The following is a 15,248-nucleotide window of genomic DNA, read 5'->3' as shown; positions in this document are numbered from 1 at the left end:
CAGGCAGAGCTCCTTGGTGCCCCCACCGGGGCCCCTCAAACCCTGTACCCCCAGGCCTAGCACGAAAGCAGGAAATTCATCATCCACATCTACAGCTGCTCCTTCCTGTGCCCTTTCCTCACCCCAGGTGTCCTCTGCCCTCCCGCATCCAACTCAGCTCAGATAAGCTCCTTCAGTGTGGGGAGCACATGACTAGTGAAGTTGAATGCAGGATTCCTCACGGAGGATGGAGTGCAGCGAGGGCCCATCCACACAGGGGAGCAGGGATGGTGGGAGTTCAGGCACCAGCGGGCTAAGAGGCAGGTGGGTGGGAGAGGAGGAGAGATCATAGCCCGAAGGCCGCCTCTCACTCTGCATCCCTTTAAGACCTTCTTGGTGCCTGGGTTCAGCCCCTCAGGAGTGCCTGCTGGGGTCTAGACCACTGTTTCTCTGATAAGGGTTAACCTGCTACCACCTCCTGGTGGCCATGTGTGCCTTCACAGAGTAGGGCTCCAGAAACAATGTCTGAGCCAGAGGCTCAAATGGTAGGGCTCAAATTCCACACCCTGGGGCAAGGATCAGAACTGGCAGTGTACAGGGCCCCCGCTTCTGCTGTGTACAGGGCCTACCTCCCAGCTGGGGATGGCTAGAGGAGCCCCCAGGGCCCATGCTGGGAGGGAGGGTTTTGATCTGTTTATATCCCTTGAATTTTGTTTGCAGAAAGGCTCCTAGGCTGAAAAACAAAATAGAACAGAACACCAATGACTGTGCCCATGTGTTCAGAGTTGACTATATAATTTTCAGCGCCCAGCACAAAATGGAAACACAGAGCGCACTGTTCAGAAATTATCCACCATTCAATATGGTGGCAGCAGGACCTTAAACCGAGAGCTAGGCACAGGCCCCTGGGTGAGTGCACAGGTAGCACTGGCCCTGCCTGTGTTCATGGAGGGGCGTCTGGTGCCCAAAGGGGAGGAAACTTCTTAACATCCCCCAGTGGGCTAGGGCAGAGTAGAATCTGGAACCCAGGACACTGACCCTCAACATAGAACTGTGTCCCCTGCAAGTGTTCCTCTGCCCAGAGAAGGGCCTCTATCCCTGATCCCGCCAACTCCATGTGGGCCCAATTGCACTCCACCCATCAATAAGGAGCAGGCAAAGGGTCTAAGATGAGCGTCTCACCTGGAACACAACCCCTATTCCCAAGAACCCCCAGTGTGAGAGGAGAGCCAGCCCTGCCCTCAGGGAACTCTGATGTAATGAGGGAGAGGGAGACACACCTTGTCCCCAGGGAACTCCCAGTCCCATGGTGAAGACCCAGATGACAAGCCTCTTCTCCATTAGCCCGAGACTCTATGATATTCCCCAAGCGTCTGTTTTAATGCTCTGGAGCCTGTTCCTGCCCTCTCACTCTGGCTACCAGCCCCATCTCGGGCGGGAGAGGTGTCCAGCATGCCCCCGCTGGCTGGTCATGACCTTTCCCTCCAGGAGAGCTCCATGCCTAGGGGTGAGAGTTAAGTGGTGTCTGAGGATGGAGGCCTGTCTCTGTCTGGAGGGGCGCGTGCTCACTGGGGGACAGGCTTTCATTTCCCCTGGGCCTGTGACATTTTCCTGTACCAGTGGCCGCTCTCGGCTTCCTTCCCCTCGGAGCTCTGCCTGACCTGGGCCACGCCAGCCTGGAGGCTGCACTTTGAGGAGTGTCAGCGCCTTGGCTTGGGCACATCATGGCTGTCCGGGTCATGCCTCCGTGTCCCCCATGTCTCTTCTCCTCAGTTTCACCTCAGTGCCTGCAGTCACTAAAAGCAAGTTCCACATGGCTTCACAGTCTGTGCTTGGGGTACCCTCATGGTTTAGGTAAGGTAGCTGCTTTCATCCCATTACACTGAGGGAAAAACTGAGGCCCACAGAAGGGCAGGATTCTCCTTTTAGGCCCTACAGCTTCTCCAGTCCCTGTCCCAAAGGTAGGAAACCCAGGACAGGGTGCTGGAAATGAAGGTCATCCCATCCAGTGTCATGAGGCATTTATGGAGGGGCGTGCAAGGGACAGGGAGGATTATAAGAAGAGGAAGACCTGGTCCCTACACGGGGGGTACTGCCAGATGAGGCCAGGGCCCCTCTGCCTTCAGGAAACAAGTCCAGACCTGTGTCCACGCTGCCGGTCTGGGTAGAAGAAATGAAGGGTATCATGGGGGCCCATAGAGCTGGGGGTCAGGAGAGGCTTCCTGGAGGAGGTGGCACATCAGCCACGTACCAGGGCAGGACCCAGGCTCAGAAAGCAGATTTGGGGAAGAGCATTTCCTGCTTCCTTCATGCCCAGACCCAGGAGGCCTAGCCTGGGTCTCCTTTGGTCCCACCTTGGCTGAGGAGGTTCAGAGGGGTGGCTGAGGCCTGGAGGACCTGGAGGAAGGGAGAGGCAGGGAGGGGAATCCCAGACAGGGACAGTGGGAATTGCGGAGCCCTGCCTGGAAGGCCCTACTATTGTAAAATGGATTATCCGACACCCAGATTAATGGGCTTTCATTTTGCTAAACATCTGTCACCGTTAGTGCGGTGAGCGAGCATGAAATGAGCTCTGACTGCTGCCACCACCATATTGCGATGGGTGCCGGGGATCCTGTGCTCTGCACTGGGGACCATTGGGGGGCAGTCATTGAATGCGGGCCTGGTCTGAGGGGCTGTGATGTGGCCACTGGGTGTTGTTCCAAAGCACCAAGGGGTGCTCCTCTCGCCCTCAGCCCTGAGAAGGGCCGGCTGTGGTCTCCTGAGAGCCTCTCCTCAGGCACGCCTCCTCCACATAGCAAGTAACAGCAGTAACCTGAATTGGCACTTACCATGTGCCAGATGTTTTCCACACTTTTAAAACATTTATTAAGTCACTTAATTCTCACAACAGCCATAGGAGGTAAGTACTATCATTATCATGCCCATATTATACGTGAGGAAACTGAGGCACAAGGACGTGATGTGTCCGATATCACACAGCTGGAAGTAATGAGCCAAGATTTGAATGCAGAAACCCTGGTCTGCAGTCCCAGCTCCAAGCCACGACTTCCTTCTGCCTGAAGGCAGCGGGATGCAGGGTGGGGTCCCCAGGTGCGTCTCTGGGTGGGAACTGGCGGAGGTCACGGCTCACACGGGGTGGAGCCTGCTCTGATGCCGCCCTGCCCTCTGCCAGCTGTACATCCAGACGACGACGCTGACCGTCTCGGTGAGTCTGAGCGCCTCGGTATCCCTGGGAATGCTCTACATGCCCAAGGTCTACATCATCCTCTTCCACCCGGAGCAGAACGTGCCCAAGCGCAAGCGCAGCCTCAAAGCCGTGGTCACGGCGGCCACCATGTCCAACAAGTTCACGCAGAAGGGCAACTTCCGGCCCAACGGCGAGGCCAAGTCTGAGCTCTGCGAGAACCTCGAGGCCCCAGGTGAGTGCCTGGTCCCGTTCCGCCCCCTCGGGCCCCAGGCCCCGCTCCTTTTGCAGCAGGTCCGCTCCTTTTGCAGCAGGTCGGCTGAGCTCCTGCCCCACCCCGCCGCTCCCTACCCCGATGCCCCAGGGGGAGGCGGTGGGGGACGCTGGGGGAACCCTGAGGCTACAGGTGGGAGCCAGCCTCTCAGGGAGAGCCCTGAGGCACTACATTAGAGCCCGTTCTGTCCTGCCCCTCCTGGTGGCCTGGAGAGAACCTGAAGGTTTCCCCAGCCTGTGCCCTAGCAGCACCCTTCCAGGGATCTGTGCCCCACCCCAAGGCAGGCCACCAGGGGGCGCCTGGGCCCCGAGGGTGAGCGGGACCCCAGGATTTCCCTGTGCTGGGGCACGGGTCTCCACCTGTGCCCTTTCAGCCCCTCTGGGAGAAGGGGTCGTCCCAGGGGCCCTGCACACTGGCCCTTTGGTAACCTGGTGGGGTGGGAGTGGCCCTGGGCAGCCGTAACACCCAGCTTGGCTTTGTTCGGCCACCCCCTAGCAGGCACCTGAGCAATGGGGACCCGGGACGTGAACTGGCCAGGACCGGTGAGTGAGGGCAGAGTGAGGCAGAGGGACCTACAGAACTGCCTAGTGGTGCTCAGGTAGCCGCCTGTCTGGGGGACTGTCTGAGGAGACCCAGCAGGAGAGGGTCATGCTTTGTGGTGGGGGAGGGCACCAGGCAGGGACCTCAGTGGCTGAGGGGCAGGCCTGCAGTCTGGAGCTGGCCAGAACAGGTCCCTTCAGGCTGGTTACAGAGCAGTGCCACCATCTTTGCCAACTTCCCTCTTCCTCAGAGATCTAGCCTGTGCTCCTCTGTTGTGGAGAGTATACCAGCTTCTGACACCCTCTCCTCTCTGATCAACGCCCCTTATGCCTGTGTGTTCCCTTTCCCTGCCCTGTGACCTCTGGTTCTTTCCAGTCCTCCTCCTCCCCCTAGAACACCAGCTTCTCCCCACCTACGGACTCTGGGGTTCCCTTCAGGTGTCATGCTGGCCCCCATACAGAGCAGGGAAGGAACAGAGGGGCCCATGCGACTCCTACCTTTGGTCTTCCATGTCTACCTGGATGTCCAGAAACCCCAGATGAAGCCCTGACCAGGCCTTTCTGCCTGACTGGGGACCCCGTGTCCGCTTCAGTTTTCCTCCTTCCCGTGGAGACCTCCCTTCTCAGGTCCCAGGTCCCAGTTCCCTCCAGGCCCCCTCTCTGCTGCATGCAGGAGCAGGTCTGTCAGATGCACTTTTCCCCAGTGCTCCTGAGAGTTAGTGGATATTAGCCTCTCCCGGAGGTGACACCCGGACCTCAAAGGGTGACACCATGGGTGCTGTGACAGGGCAGAGGGCCCCATAAAGGGTGGGGCCCTCACAGAGAGCTCTGATGGCTCAGTACTGGTCCTCTGCCTCTGTTCCAGCCAGTCACCTGGGAACATGGGACAATTACCCACTCCTGCCAGAGAAGGAGGGGTGTGGAGGCCTGGGGAGGGAGACCCCGTATCCCCAGGCCCCTGCTTCCTGCCCAGAGGAGCCTGGGGGCCTCCAGGCTGTGGAGCAGCCCCCACGGGGCTCACTTCCAGCTGCTCTGGGGTTTAGGAGGGACCGAGGGGTCTGCGGTCACCAGACCCCCTGCAGGCCTTGGCATCCTCCCCCCTGAAAATCTTAGGGACTTTCATGGTAGGGAAGTTAGGGAACCCCTCTCCCTACCTCCTATGTGAAGGCCAGTGGCCAGCACCCTGTGCCCCCACTGTCTCTCAGCTTAGTGACAACAGAGGCCATGGAGGCATCGGGCAGGAGCCAGGTGATTAATTCTGGGGGCAGCCGGACGGTGGGGGTGTGAGCAGGAGGAGTGGAAAGGTGTCACTCCTGTGGAACAGGGACATTTTTCACTCTGTCACTGGCAGGCTACGTATCTTTAAACAAACAACAGAATAAATAATTCAGGGGCCTGATTGCAGGCAGATTGGGTGCGGAGACAAGGGGCGACAAATGGGGGCTGTCAACTGGCGCCTAGCACTGCCTGGCTAATTGTTATCTGCGCCTCCGGCAACTGAAAACCAGCAGCCAGGGCCTGTCGTCAGCACCGGGTGGGCTCAGGGCCTTGGCCCATACCCCTCGGCCTTCCCCTCATACTGAAAGCGTGCGGGGAGTGTTGCTGTCCCTATCCAGTCCCCACTGCTGGAGTAATTCCAGCCCTGTCCTTCTGCCCAGGATGCTGCAGGATTTAAAGAGTGTTTCTGTTCACCTCTTGTTTGACTCCACGTGGTGTTTATTATCACCCCATTCTTACAAATGAGAGAATCTTGGCTCTGAGAAGGTCAGTTTGTTAGAAGGGCCACATGGCAGGTGTTGAGATTCCCCCATAGCATTGCAGGCAGGACTGGACCCCAAGTTTCCTGACTTCTGGCCACAGCCTTTCCCTTGGAGCCTCACTGTTAGCTCGTGGGGGCCCTGGCCAGACTCATGGCTCCCATTTTCCAGCTTCTGGAACCTGTGAGCTGAGTTTTCTAGGGCAGACAGGTGGGGCATTAGAGGAGAGCAGAGGCCCTGCGGTCCTTCTTCTCCACACTTTCTCTAGTCTGCAGCTGCCCCTGCTGCCACTCAGCTGCCCTCAGGCTTGCATCCCCTGCAGTCAATGGAGATTTTGTTGTGGCTGCTGAGAGTTTTTTTCACCTCTGAGCCAGGAGCTGCTGGGTTTTACAGGCTTGGAAGCTGAGTTTTATCAGTTCCCCCAGGGGGTAACGGAGCCCTGGGAAGTTGATTCTCACCAGCCTGGCCTGCTGTGATTCACATAGCCACTGCTGCTCTTTTTCTGACCATGGGCGATAGAATGGGGTGAAGATGTTGGGGGCAGTTGGAAGCCCCTCAGGAGAAGTAGTTTAGGCAAAAAGACCACTTGCTCAAGTTACAGGCAGGGAAACTGAGACCCAGCAAAGAAGGGGAAGAGCTGGCTGAGGCTCAGAGAGAGTGTGAGGCCACCCTGCAACTAGAATCTCAGTTCCTGCCCTCAGGGTACTGATCTGTGCCGATCTCCCTCTCACACCTCCTGCCATCCCAGGCCACCTCCTGGATGCTGCCCCCCCCTCAAACGGACCTTGACCTGTCCTGTGGTCCCTCTGCCCTCTGCCCTCTGCCCTCTTGGTCATCCAGAAGCCTGGAAGGTCGTGGGTCCTTTCAGAGGTGAAGGTGGGAATTCTTCATGAGCTGTAAGGTGTCATGCTGTGTTATTCTTTTTTTGGATGTTGTGGCACCATTTTCTTCCATTGGCAGCTATCCAGGTAGCACCTAAACCTTGAAACTTGCCCACCACCATCCAGCTAAGTGATTCTTCATCATCTGCTTGAATTTTTCTGTTGACAGGGAGCTCATAGGCCACTGACTCCACTCAACTCTGGCCAGGAGAAAGTTGTTCCTTTAATTGAGCTGGACTCTGACCTTCATGCCTCCCTACTGGTCCCATGGTGGACCCCTCTGCTCACCCCGTCCCCAACCAGTTTGCTTCTTCCACATGTGATAGACTGATAGTTGGACACGTAACTCCTGCCTGTGTTAGTGGGCTTCCAGTTACACTGCTGTGACAAAGAGGTCCCAGAACTGAGCAGCTCAAATCAGACAGATGTTTGTTTCTCTGCTGTAATAGGACATCATGGGTGGGTGGGAGTGGGGACCCAGGATCTTTCCATCTTGTTGCTCCATTGGCTCCCTGAAGATTGAGGCTAGATGACCTCAATGGTTGTTCTGCTCATGGAAGGGAAAAGAGAAGAAGCATGGGGGAAAGACCCATTTTAATTGAATGACATGGGAGCTGCACACAGTCCTTCCATGTGTATTTCATGAGGAAGAATGCAGTCAGGTAAGGCCTCACCTAGCTGCAAGGGAGGCTGGGAAACCTAGTCCTTCAGAGTCATGTGCCCAGTGAAATAGGGGAGAAAGGACTGGGGGGACAATTTGCAGACCACCACACTTGTCCTCCAGTTTCCTCTTCTCCAGATGACCGTGGCTGAGTCTGGCAGATGTGCCTCCTTTTTGAGCCAACAGATCCCGACCGATAGTCAGGGTAGCTTTAGGACAAAGGGCAGCTGGTTTCTCCCACCCACTGCTTCTCTCCACACTCGTGGATCAGCTCCTGCCCCAGGCAGCAATATTGCCCTGATTACCACCGCTGAGCCAGCTCCCAGGCCACTGAGGGAGGGCCTAAACCCTGGCTGAACAGGACAAAACCAAGGGTCTGGCCAGGCCCCTCACCCCTCTGGCCTTAGTTCCTCATCTGTCAAGTTGGGTGATGCTTCATTGGCTGCCTCACTAGGCTGCTGTGGGGTCTGCACTCTGGAGGGGTGGGGGACACTCACACTGCTCATGAGAGCTGCTGGCATCACTCAGCTATGGACAGTCCCAGGGTGGAGTAAGGGCCAGAGGGACAGGGGCAGATAAGGGGAGCTCAAGACTGAGGGAGACAGGGGCACTGAGAAGTAGAAAGGATGGATGCTCAGAGGGCCCTGGGGATCCGGGGGACTTGTGTTTCCTTGGATGTGGGGCGGAGGGCTGAGTCAATCGCATGCCTCAGTTTCTAGCCATGCATGGCCCCACTCTGGTTTTCATTATTTATTTCCTCTGTCCCTGTTCCTCACTCTCTTCCCCTAGGCCACCGTTCTAATTTAATGTATATTCCTTACATGTGCGCATCCAAATTGCGTGTGGTTGAACTTCTGAAAGACTTCCCTTTGATAATATTTTAAGGTTATATGATGTCATAAAAAAAGGTTTCTTTTGAAGTCTGGTAGAATTAGGAGGTGGCAGGGGCCCCATGCTGGGGAGCCCCTCACACGGGAGTGGGGTTTGGGGAGGGAATGCTAGAGGAAGGAGTCATCTCTGGAGTAAAAAGGGAAGAGGAAAGGCATTCCAGGCAAGCAGCCCAGTCCGGCAAAGGCGTGGAGGTGCGAAACATGGGCCCAGTCCCTGGGTGAGGAGCTGGGAACAGCAGGAGAAGCAAGCAGATGGGCCAGGCAGGGCCGGTGCAGTTTGGGGCAATGTTGATAGCTCAGCTCAGGACTGGATGCCATGAGAGGTGGGGAGCTATGGTAGGTTCTTGTGCAGGGTTATGCCCGTGTGGAAGGAGAGTTTGAGAAAAGCAGCCCCTGACTCCTGGGTACCCCTGGTCTCTCTCCTTCCAGCGCTGGCCACCAAACAGACTTACGTCACTTACACCAACCATGCAATCTAGCGAGGACATGGAGCTGAGCAGCAGGAGGAGCCGTGACCCTGTGGATGGTGCGTTGGGCCAGGGCCACACCCAAGGGCCCAGCTGATGTCTTGCCTGCCCGTGGGCACCCACGGACGTGGCTTGGTGCTGAGGACAGCAGAGCCCCCGGCCGTCACTGCTGGCAGCCTGGGCAAGCCGGGTGAGCGACAGGAGGACGAGGGGCCGGGGCAGTGCCAGGCTACCACAAGAACCTGCATCTTGGACCATTGCCCCTCCCGGCCCCAAACCACAGGGGCTCAGGCCGTGTGGACCCCAGTGCTAGATCTTTCCCTCCCTTCGTCTCTGTCTGTGCTGTTGGCTACCCCTCTGTCTCCAGCCCTGTCTTTCGGTTCTCTTATCTCTTTATTTCACCTTTTGCCTCTCTGGTGTCTCCGGCTGCTTGTGCTCTCGGCCTTTTCTGTGTCTCCTTTCTGGCTCTTGCTTCTGCCTCCTCTCCCTCATCCTCTTTGTCCTCAGCTCCTCCTGCTTTCTTGGGTCCCACCTGTGTCACTTTTCTGCCATTTTATTTCCTGTTCTCCTCCACTTCATTCTCGTCCAGCCGTTGCTCCCCTCTCCCTGCCACCCTTCCCCAACTCACCAAACCTTACATGTTGCAAAAGAGAAAAAAGGAAAAAAAAAATCAAAACACAAAAAAGCCAAAACAAAAACAAATGTCGAGTGTGTTGCCAAGTGCTGCGTCCTCCTGGTGGCCTCTGTGTGTGTCCCTGTGGCCCGCAGCCTGCCCGCCTGCCCCACCCTTCTGCCGTGTGTCCTGTCCGCCTGCCCGCCTGCCCCTCCTGCTGACCACACGGAGTTCAGTGCCTGGGTGTTTGGTGATGGTTATTGACGACAATGTGTAGCGCATGATTGTTTTTATACCAAGAACATTTCTAATAAAAATAAACACATGGTTTTGCACCTGGGCTCCACATCCACTGAGGGTCCTGCCATGGGACCCCAGGCTCAGCCTGCAGCTGGAGGGCCTGGACCTAGAGGGAAGCGGGAAATGGGCTCTGGAGACCCAGGGCTTGGGGGCTGTGGAGACTGTTCCCTAGGCTGGGATCTAGTGTGCTGTGGAGGGGCCAGATTTCCAGGTAAAGGGCAGGGACATTGCAGGAAATTCCAGGAATCAGCACCTAGTAGTCCCCTAGTTAGGGGGGATGCTCTGTCCCCTGCCCTGCAGCCCTGGGAAGGTAACATTTCTGCCTTGCCTGTCCTCTGTCTCACACCCCTCACACCTGGGACTGCCCTTCCATCCCCGCCCCCATAACCTGCGCCTCTCTCCTTCCAGCCAGGAAGTCTTCTTCTTGAGAAGTTAGCTTCAGGGGCTGCCAGCACTCACAGCCATCCCCTCCTGCTTCTGTTGTCTCCAGGCTCGGGTGCTAAGATGATGTGTGTCTGTCGTGGAGATCAGTGTGTTGTATGTGTCCACGTGGGCCCACAAGTGCACAGCACAGGCATGGCCGTGTGGCTGTGTTGGCTGCGTGTCTGTGTGCACGCCCAGCGCATCCATGCGCATGCGTGTCTGTCTTGTTTGAGTGTCTGATCGTCTGTTTGGGTCCTGGTGGCTCGTGCAGATTCCTGTCTCAGGCCCATGGCGAGTGTTCACCGCAGCTGGCTTCCCTGGCAGGTTGGGAGGTGGGAAACAGGAGCACTTAGGGGCTGGGCTCTGGCTGAGGTAAATTATAGAGCCAGCGACACAATGAGGCCATAGGCAGCAGCTGGAGCCCGGGCTGCCTGTGCCTCCCCCTCCTGCGCCGCCCCTGCCCTGCCCCGCCCCCTGGTCCTGCCCCGCCCCCCCCACCTCCAGGCTAGCTGACAGCGCTGTGGAGCACAGGAAGGGACTGGAGGAACCCTGGGCAGGGGCCAGGCAAGGACAGGGTATGAGGGTGTGTGTAGGGGTGAGGCTGGGACACTGAATTATGCCAGGTATCATGTCTTCTCCATCAGCCCACTCTTACTTCTGGCCTGGACATCTCAAACACCTGTGTGTAGGGAGTCTCTTCTTCCTCGGGGTCTGTGTGCAGCACCTAGTAGATGCTCAGTAAGTGTCTGTGTGAGGGACGGAGACAGGAAAGGAGCGCCTCACTGATCATCTTGCAGAAGGTTCCTAAGACCTCTGCCCGGGAAAGATTCCACCCAGTGCTCCAGCCCGGTCAGGCAGAACTAGGTTGCCAGATCATGGGTATCTGCCGAAAGCTTCCAGGGCAGTGGGGGGGGGGGGGGGGGGGGCGGTGGTGGGGGGTGGTGGGGAGGTGAGGGGTAGGGATGGGGAATGCAGAAGGGGGTACAACCAGCTCTCCCCCAGGGTGACTCTGGCAGCACCCCCAGCCCGGGCACGCTGCCCGCTCTGTGGCTTACACCCCTCCTGAAGTGATTGCTGCTCTGAGGCCCAAGGCTAGGTCCAGGTCAGGGCCTGCAGGGGTTTGATGCTCAGCCCAGGACTTGCCTAGGTCCCCCTACATCTGTGGGACCCCCATCTAGGTTCCAACGGGAGAATCACCTCTCCAAGGGGGCTGCTGCCCCTCGGCTCCCCTTGGCTCTCAGGAGGGGCCCTCAGGGCCTACCAGTCCCCTGCCAGTGGGGAGAAATAGCCCTGCCCTCAGGGAGCTTCCAGTGTGATGGAGGAGATACAGCAGACTGTGTCCCAAAGTAAAATGACTGTTAGAATGAGGTGCGTGGAGGAGGGAAGCCTTGGGTGAGTGTGACTTTGGGCATCTGAGCCTGGGATGCAGAGGTGGGCTCTGTGGGCCTGAGGTGGACAGAAGGGAACCAGGCCCTAGCAAGACTTTTGCCAGCCAGACCTGCTGCAGCGGTTGGGAGGGTGGGTGCTGCTGGGGTCCTGGATCCATCACCTAGAAGGCTCAGGCCAGTGCAGTCAGGACTGGGGCCCATAGCTGGCCTGGGTGGGACCTGCCCTGATGCCTGTGGTGGGAGGGACCCCTGGCCCTTCACGGGTGGCTTGGCTCCTCGCCTTTGTTCTCATCCTCAATTATCAATGACCAGAGAAAGCTGCTAAGTATCTTCACAATGTTAGATTTCAACAAGATGGGGGGTTCAGGGTCCCTGGCACCCTGGATAGGGAGCCAGCGGCCCCCAGAGACCTTTGCTGTGTGCAGGGGGTATGTGCTTACCCCTGCGGCCTCAGCCTCCTCAATGTCTGAACGAAGGAATTGGGCTAGCGGACATCCCACCCCACAGCACACTTTCTAACCAGCAGAGGAACTTCTAAACAATACAGACGCTGGACTCCCTCCAGAACACTGGACCTGCACTTCTGTGGGGAGGGCTGGGCACGGGCATGTTTTAAAAGCTCCCAGCAGATGGGCCGTGCAGTCAAGTGGGCCAGGTGTGGCACCAGACTTTTGGGTTTGTGAAGTCAGGAGGGAGCAACAGTGCCCACTCGAGCTTGCCTGGGCTCAAGCCCAAGCCTGGGCTGCTGCCAGCCTGAGCAGACACCCAGGAACTTGGAGGCCAGCTGGATGCACAGGGCACTTTTGTGGAACTCCTAGGACCCTGGGGAGACCAGCCTCAGGAGCAGAGTCTCAGGTCCCTTCGGGCTCTGAGGGGCTGTTCTGAGCTCTGATGTCTTACGGTCTGCCCCTCCCATCCTTCTTTCTTAGGCCCTGGAGGCAGAGGCATAGAGCCAGGCAGGACAGAGGTCTCAGTGGGCCACATGCCAGCTGCCCCCACACTGCCTAAGCGTCCAGGCCCTCCAAGGGGTCCTGGGGAGCCCCTGAGAAGATACTGACCCTGCAGAAGGCTGGGCAGCCCGCTTTCTGACACCCTCACTGGCTCCACAGCTCCCCTCTCCCATCCCAGGTTTCCATGTGCCCACTGAACAGGGAAGGGAGACTGAGGCACTCCCCTGGCACTGAGGGCTCCTTTTGTCCTCCTGCCTGCCCTGGATGGTCCTGGCTGCCCCTCAAGGCTTGACCCTGGCACTCTGAGCCTCACAGGGCTCAGACCACCCCCCCCCAACCCAGCACTGAATGGCACTCAGCACCAGAATCTCACTTCGGTTGGCAAAAGCAGCAATTAGCATCTAATGAGGCTTCTTGCTTTATTTTTAGGTAACCTCCAAGGCCCTGCCTGTGTAATTCAGCCCGCCATTGCTCGGCGGAAAATTAAAGCATGTCACCATAATTTGCCTTTTTTTTCTATAAAGCCCCATAATTATGTTTTTATTGCTAGTGAGAGGGAGAAAGAGGGGAGGAAGAAAACAAAGAGAGGCGGAGTTGGGGCAGGAAATGGGGCTTGGCTCCTTCAGCCAGACCTCCTCCTACTCCATCCGCAGAACCAGGACCCCCGCCCCCATTCTGGGTGCAGCTACCCCCTGGGACCCACCTAACTTCCAGGGCACCTCTTCTCCCTTTTCTTATAAAACTAGCCCCAGTTTGCTCCAAAGTACACAGGGCAGGGAGCAGCAGAGCAGAAGCCAAAGTGGCCAAAAGTGGATGATTCTTGAGCTGGGTGTGGGCACATGGGAAGTCACTGTGTTGCTCGCCTTCCTGTATATTGGAAAATTTCCATAATAAAGAGTTAAACAAAGCTCCACCCCCAGGAAAGACTTTGCTGACTGCAGGGCAACTGGTATCTGCCCTCAGGGCACTTGTTCTTCTTTCTGACTATGAGGTGAAGGGCTGTCTTTTTGCACCAGGAGATGCATTTCTGTCATTATTTTGGTGCTGGTGAGTGGCAGTGGGTGATCCTTCCTGGAGCATCTGAAATCACTCTCCAAGCCTGCAGGCCAGCTGGAACAGGCCGGGCAGCTGCACACATGGTTTGAGGGAGCTCACTGCCCCCAAACATCTTCCCAACTCCAGCATCGGTGTCCAGAATTCTGCGGTTAAAGCCTCAGGCATGTTCTCCCAAAACACATCAACCAGCCAGCAACCATACTGGAGTTCAGCATCAAGAAACCAGTTGCCCTGAAGGTGTGGGACAGGGGACAGGTAAGTTTTGAAATATCTGGTTTTGAAATAGCTCCCCAGATTACCCGAGCTCAAGAGCAGGCCCGCCTCCACTTTCTGAATGCCGCTTCAGCCCCAGACTTCATCCTGTATTCAGAGGGCTTGCTTATAGTTTTCACCCACCGCCAGACTGTCAGCCCCCACCAGGGCAGGGCATTTCATTGCAGCTGAATCTCAGGGCCTAGGACAGTACCTGGCACATAATAGGCATACAAGAAATGTTTGCTGAATGAATAATCAGGGAGATGGGGCTGGAATGGATACTTAGAGGAGCCTGTTTAGCTGTATCCCCACCCCCTAGCACTCAGCAATATCTGAGTCTCTGCCCAAAGTTAGTTTCTTCACTTAAGCTTCCCAAGGTCTGGGGAGAGCTCGGATGTAGCACGCTTGTCATTGGGTAGAAAGTGACCCCCATCTCCCTCCTAGGATGACAGGCACGCTGGAGTGGAAATCAGGTGACCTGGATTCTAGGTAAGGCTCTGCGACCAACTTGCTGTGTGCCCTTGGGCAAGTAGCTTACCCTCTTTGGGCCTCACTTTCTTCATCCTTAAAATAAGGGATTGAGCTCTGAGTGCTCAGAGCCTGAGTAAGCAGCCAGCGTTCCAGCAATGCAGAAAGGGGAGGCTACTGCCAAGAAGAGTCTTTTGGGGCCAGTTGCTATGGCAACTGTGCACACACTAGGGGGTTGGGGAGGGGCTCAAGTATGTAAATCAGGCCCTTCCTTTGGCTTCCCCAGCCCAGGTTGTCTGTGCCTGGAGAAAGAGGTTTGTTAACATTTGGAGCAGTGGAGGAGGATGGAGAGCCGGTGGGGGTTGTTGGTGGAGGGGACCGGTGAGGGTGGGCCCGCCATCCCTGCACTCTGCCACTCCTTCACTGGCAGGTGAAGAAAGCATAGAATGAGGGGTAAGCTGGGTGGGGCCCCAAGGACCATCCACTGTTCCTCGTCATACACATTAACAGAAGAGGAAACTGAGGCCCAGAGAGTCAGGAGGCTTGTCGAGACTTGAGAGGCCTCGTAAAGCCCCACCTCACATCCTGATCACCCACCCTCCCTCAATCAGGAAAGTTAGGGGAGTGCATGGTTTTCAGAGGGCCCCATAAATGCTCTTCTTTCTGAGCTTGCAAGATGCTCTTGGGGAAGCAGGGAGAGGAGCCTGGAGGTAAGGATCTAACTTCATCCAACCCATGGAGGTGGTCAGATGCCCCGCTGAGCATAGGCAGGATCTGGGGCCATGCACAGATAAGGCCAACTGAGGAGTCAGGTTAGAGACCCTGGCTTTAGTCTCTTGCAGGTCTCTGTGACTTGAGTACCTGAGCCTCTTAGCTCTCCAAACTTCAGTTTCCCCATCTATGAAACAAAATAGTATCTGCTGAAAATGATTTCAAGACTACAAAATCATTGCACGACCACAGGAGATGGGGAAAGGATGTGAGCCCTACCCTTGACCTTTGGCTGCCTCACCTTCCGGAACAGCATGCTCTCTGCGGTCCTCCTCCCACCCGGATCCTCCCTCCTCTGTGGTTTTGGGCTTCTTTTCTTCCACCCACTCTTCAAATGCTAGGGCTCCCTCTGGGGCTCCAGGCTTGGAACTCTTCTTTCATTTCAAAAG

General features: G+C 56.8%; 1 protein-coding gene across 1 annotated transcript in view; it reads left to right on the top strand.

Annotated features, from left to right (window-relative positions):
• The window catches only part of GRM4 (glutamate metabotropic receptor 4), a 125,686-nt gene extending 116,103 nt beyond the window's left edge, over positions 1 to 9,583 (top strand). Inside the window, exons 10-11 of the mRNA XM_030929449.1 lie at positions 3,155 to 3,401; positions 8,598 to 9,583. Of these exons, the coding sequence (XP_030785309.1) occupies positions 3,155 to 3,401; positions 8,598 to 8,647 (297 nt within the window). The 3' untranslated portion in view covers positions 8,648 to 9,583. The remainder of the gene's footprint in view (positions 1 to 3,154; positions 3,402 to 8,597) is intronic.
• Positions 9,584 to 15,248: the final 5,665 nt, after the last annotated feature.

This window comes from Rhinopithecus roxellana, chromosome 4, assembly GCF_007565055.1.
Source record: "Rhinopithecus roxellana isolate Shanxi Qingling chromosome 4, ASM756505v1, whole genome shotgun sequence".
In the NCBI taxonomy this organism is placed as follows: domain Eukaryota; kingdom Metazoa; phylum Chordata; class Mammalia; order Primates; family Cercopithecidae; genus Rhinopithecus; species Rhinopithecus roxellana.
Note: the sequence above shows the minus strand (reverse complement) of the source record. Positions and strands in the feature narration are given on the sequence as shown.